The following is a 2,208-nucleotide window of genomic DNA, read 5'->3' as shown; positions in this document are numbered from 1 at the left end:
ACACAAAGATGACAAAGACTCATTTTTAAGTAGGTAGATTGAAAAATTTAAAACCATTCCTAGTATCAGTGCATGTGTATGTAATGAGAAAAGCGTGTTTTTCTATTTGTGTCAAAACAGGATTTACTAAGAATTTGGATATTTATATTTCAGCTTAAAAGGGCCTTGGAACAACTTCAGGAGGCACTAGCAGAAAAAGAAGAGCTGAGGCAGAGATGCGAAGAACTCGATATGCAGGTACATAAATGAAACCTGAGCAGAGAAAAACATTCTCTTATACAACAAGAGTTTTTTATTTTAATCAATTAATTGGCATTGTGTTTTGTAGGTTGGATTTTATTTCTTGGAGGGATGAGGATTTCTTACAGGCTTGAATGTTCAAGCATGGATTTCATAAATATTTTTCTCTGGCAGTTGAAGATTGCTGGCCTAACTCTTCCTTTGAGAAAATCATTCTACTGATTGTAGAATTTCAACTATTAGATGAGGATTCAGTTTTTTTAATTTTTTTTGTTTTTTGGTAAAATGGGAAAATTAAAGTTTCTTCTTCATAGTGTGTTCATGACTATTAAGTGAGGTAATTTACAGAAGTATTTAGTGGTGCCTGGCCCCCAATAAATTCAAGTACATGCTCTTTCTTTTTCTATCTCATACATACACACACACACACACACACATACATGAAGTCTCTCATGCCAAGTTTGAACACTTGTGTATATAATTCTTGTGTTCATATGCACGTACATGTTAGCAAAACAGGCTTGCATGAGAACAATAGTTAGTGGTTAAGGGAGAAGAAGACTGTCAAACCAAGATACCTATATTCAGAATTTGGCCATGTTAGTGGCTGGATGTGTGCTCTTAGGCAATTACTTAATTTTTCTATACTTCAGTTTTTTTCTTTTGAGAAATGGAGTGATGATAGTGTATTATATCTCCCAAAGTGATTGTGAGGATTAAATGAGTTAATATATATAAAGCACTTAGGTGTTGGCACAGAAGTACCAGGTATATGTTTGCATATATTGTTGCTGCTATATGAAAATATAAATGTGAATGTTATGCAGTAAGGCTAGAAAACGGTTTACAAAAGGTTAAATGTACCCTCATAACATGCTCTATGTAAGTTGCATTTTTTGTTGAAGTAATGAGCTAAATGGTTCTCTGAAAAGTCTAAGGATAAGGAACAAAGGTTGTGGTAGCATTATCATTGCTAGATGAAGTAAATATCTAAAGTGCTGGGGCTGTGTAATATTCCTAACCTCAAGGATTTGAAAATAAAAGGGAAAGACATGGTCAGGGTGAGTAGCCACTTACGGCAGTGACAACACTAAAATTCAGGTCTTCTAACTTCATCTTTTATAATCAGTCCTCATTATTTGAATAAAGCAAACACCACAAGTATAGGAGAAATTCTGTGTGTTCTCCTTTGCATCCTTCCCAACTACACATTGTAACACACCCCCCCATACACATGCAAAACACCTGAAATGTGCTATTTTCAAATACGATCATATTTACTCTGTAGAATACTACATAGGAAGGATAGAGGATTGATCCATTCAGGTATTGCCAGTCTTGTAGGATCTCTGTGCAGTTTTCTGAGAAATTCTTATTCAATAAAGAACATAAAATTCTACATCAAAAGACTTAAATGTTTCTCATAATTAATGAAGAGTATATGATCGTCTGGTTTTTGTTGAAAAGTACAGAAATCCCAAACAGAGAGGGACAGAGGCAGGTGCAGAGTGAGCCTAAAGACTATATCACCATGAGAGCTTGTTAAAGGAGATTCCTGGAACCACCACCCAGCATTCCAAGTCATGGTTCTGGGGTGGGTCCAAGGAATTTGTGCTTTTAACAGCCCCCCTCCCTCAAGTCTGTGATGCAGGTAACTCTGGAACCACATTGAAGCATGGACAGCAACAAGGTTGGTTACTCACCAGGTGTTCAAAACTAAATTTTGCTCCTGTTTCTCTTCCTTCTCCAGGAGATTCCTGTTTAGTTTTGAAGACTGGGGGAATTATCTCTCCTCTGTCAATAATTTTCTGACAGCCCTACACTCAAGCTAGAATGAGATATTCTTTTCTTTGTACCCCATCCCTACCCTATAGTGTGCTTCTCTCAAAGCACCTTCAACATCTTTTATGTAATTGTTTACTTTTCTACTGTAAGGGTCTTAAGGGAAGAAACTCTTATTTTTTTTTT

General features: G+C 36.1%; 1 protein-coding gene across 1 annotated transcript in view; it reads left to right on the top strand.

Annotated features, from left to right (window-relative positions):
- HOOK1 (hook microtubule-tethering protein 1) overlaps nucleotides 1–2,208 on the top strand; it is an 83,391-nt gene that overhangs the window by 20,615 nt on the left and 60,568 nt on the right. The window contains exon 6 of the mRNA XM_012639333.1: nucleotides 2,115–2,170. Within this exon, the coding sequence (XP_012494787.1) occupies nucleotides 2,115–2,170 (56 nt within the window). The remainder of the gene's footprint in view (nucleotides 1–2,114; nucleotides 2,171–2,208) is intronic.

The sequence above is a fragment of the Propithecus coquereli genome, unplaced genomic scaffold (genome assembly GCF_000956105.1).
Source record: "Propithecus coquereli isolate 6110/MARCELLA unplaced genomic scaffold, Pcoq_1.0 Scaffold14, whole genome shotgun sequence".
Lineage (NCBI taxonomy): Eukaryota > Metazoa > Chordata > Mammalia > Primates > Indriidae > Propithecus > Propithecus coquereli.
Note: the sequence above shows the minus strand (reverse complement) of the source record. Positions and strands in the feature narration are given on the sequence as shown.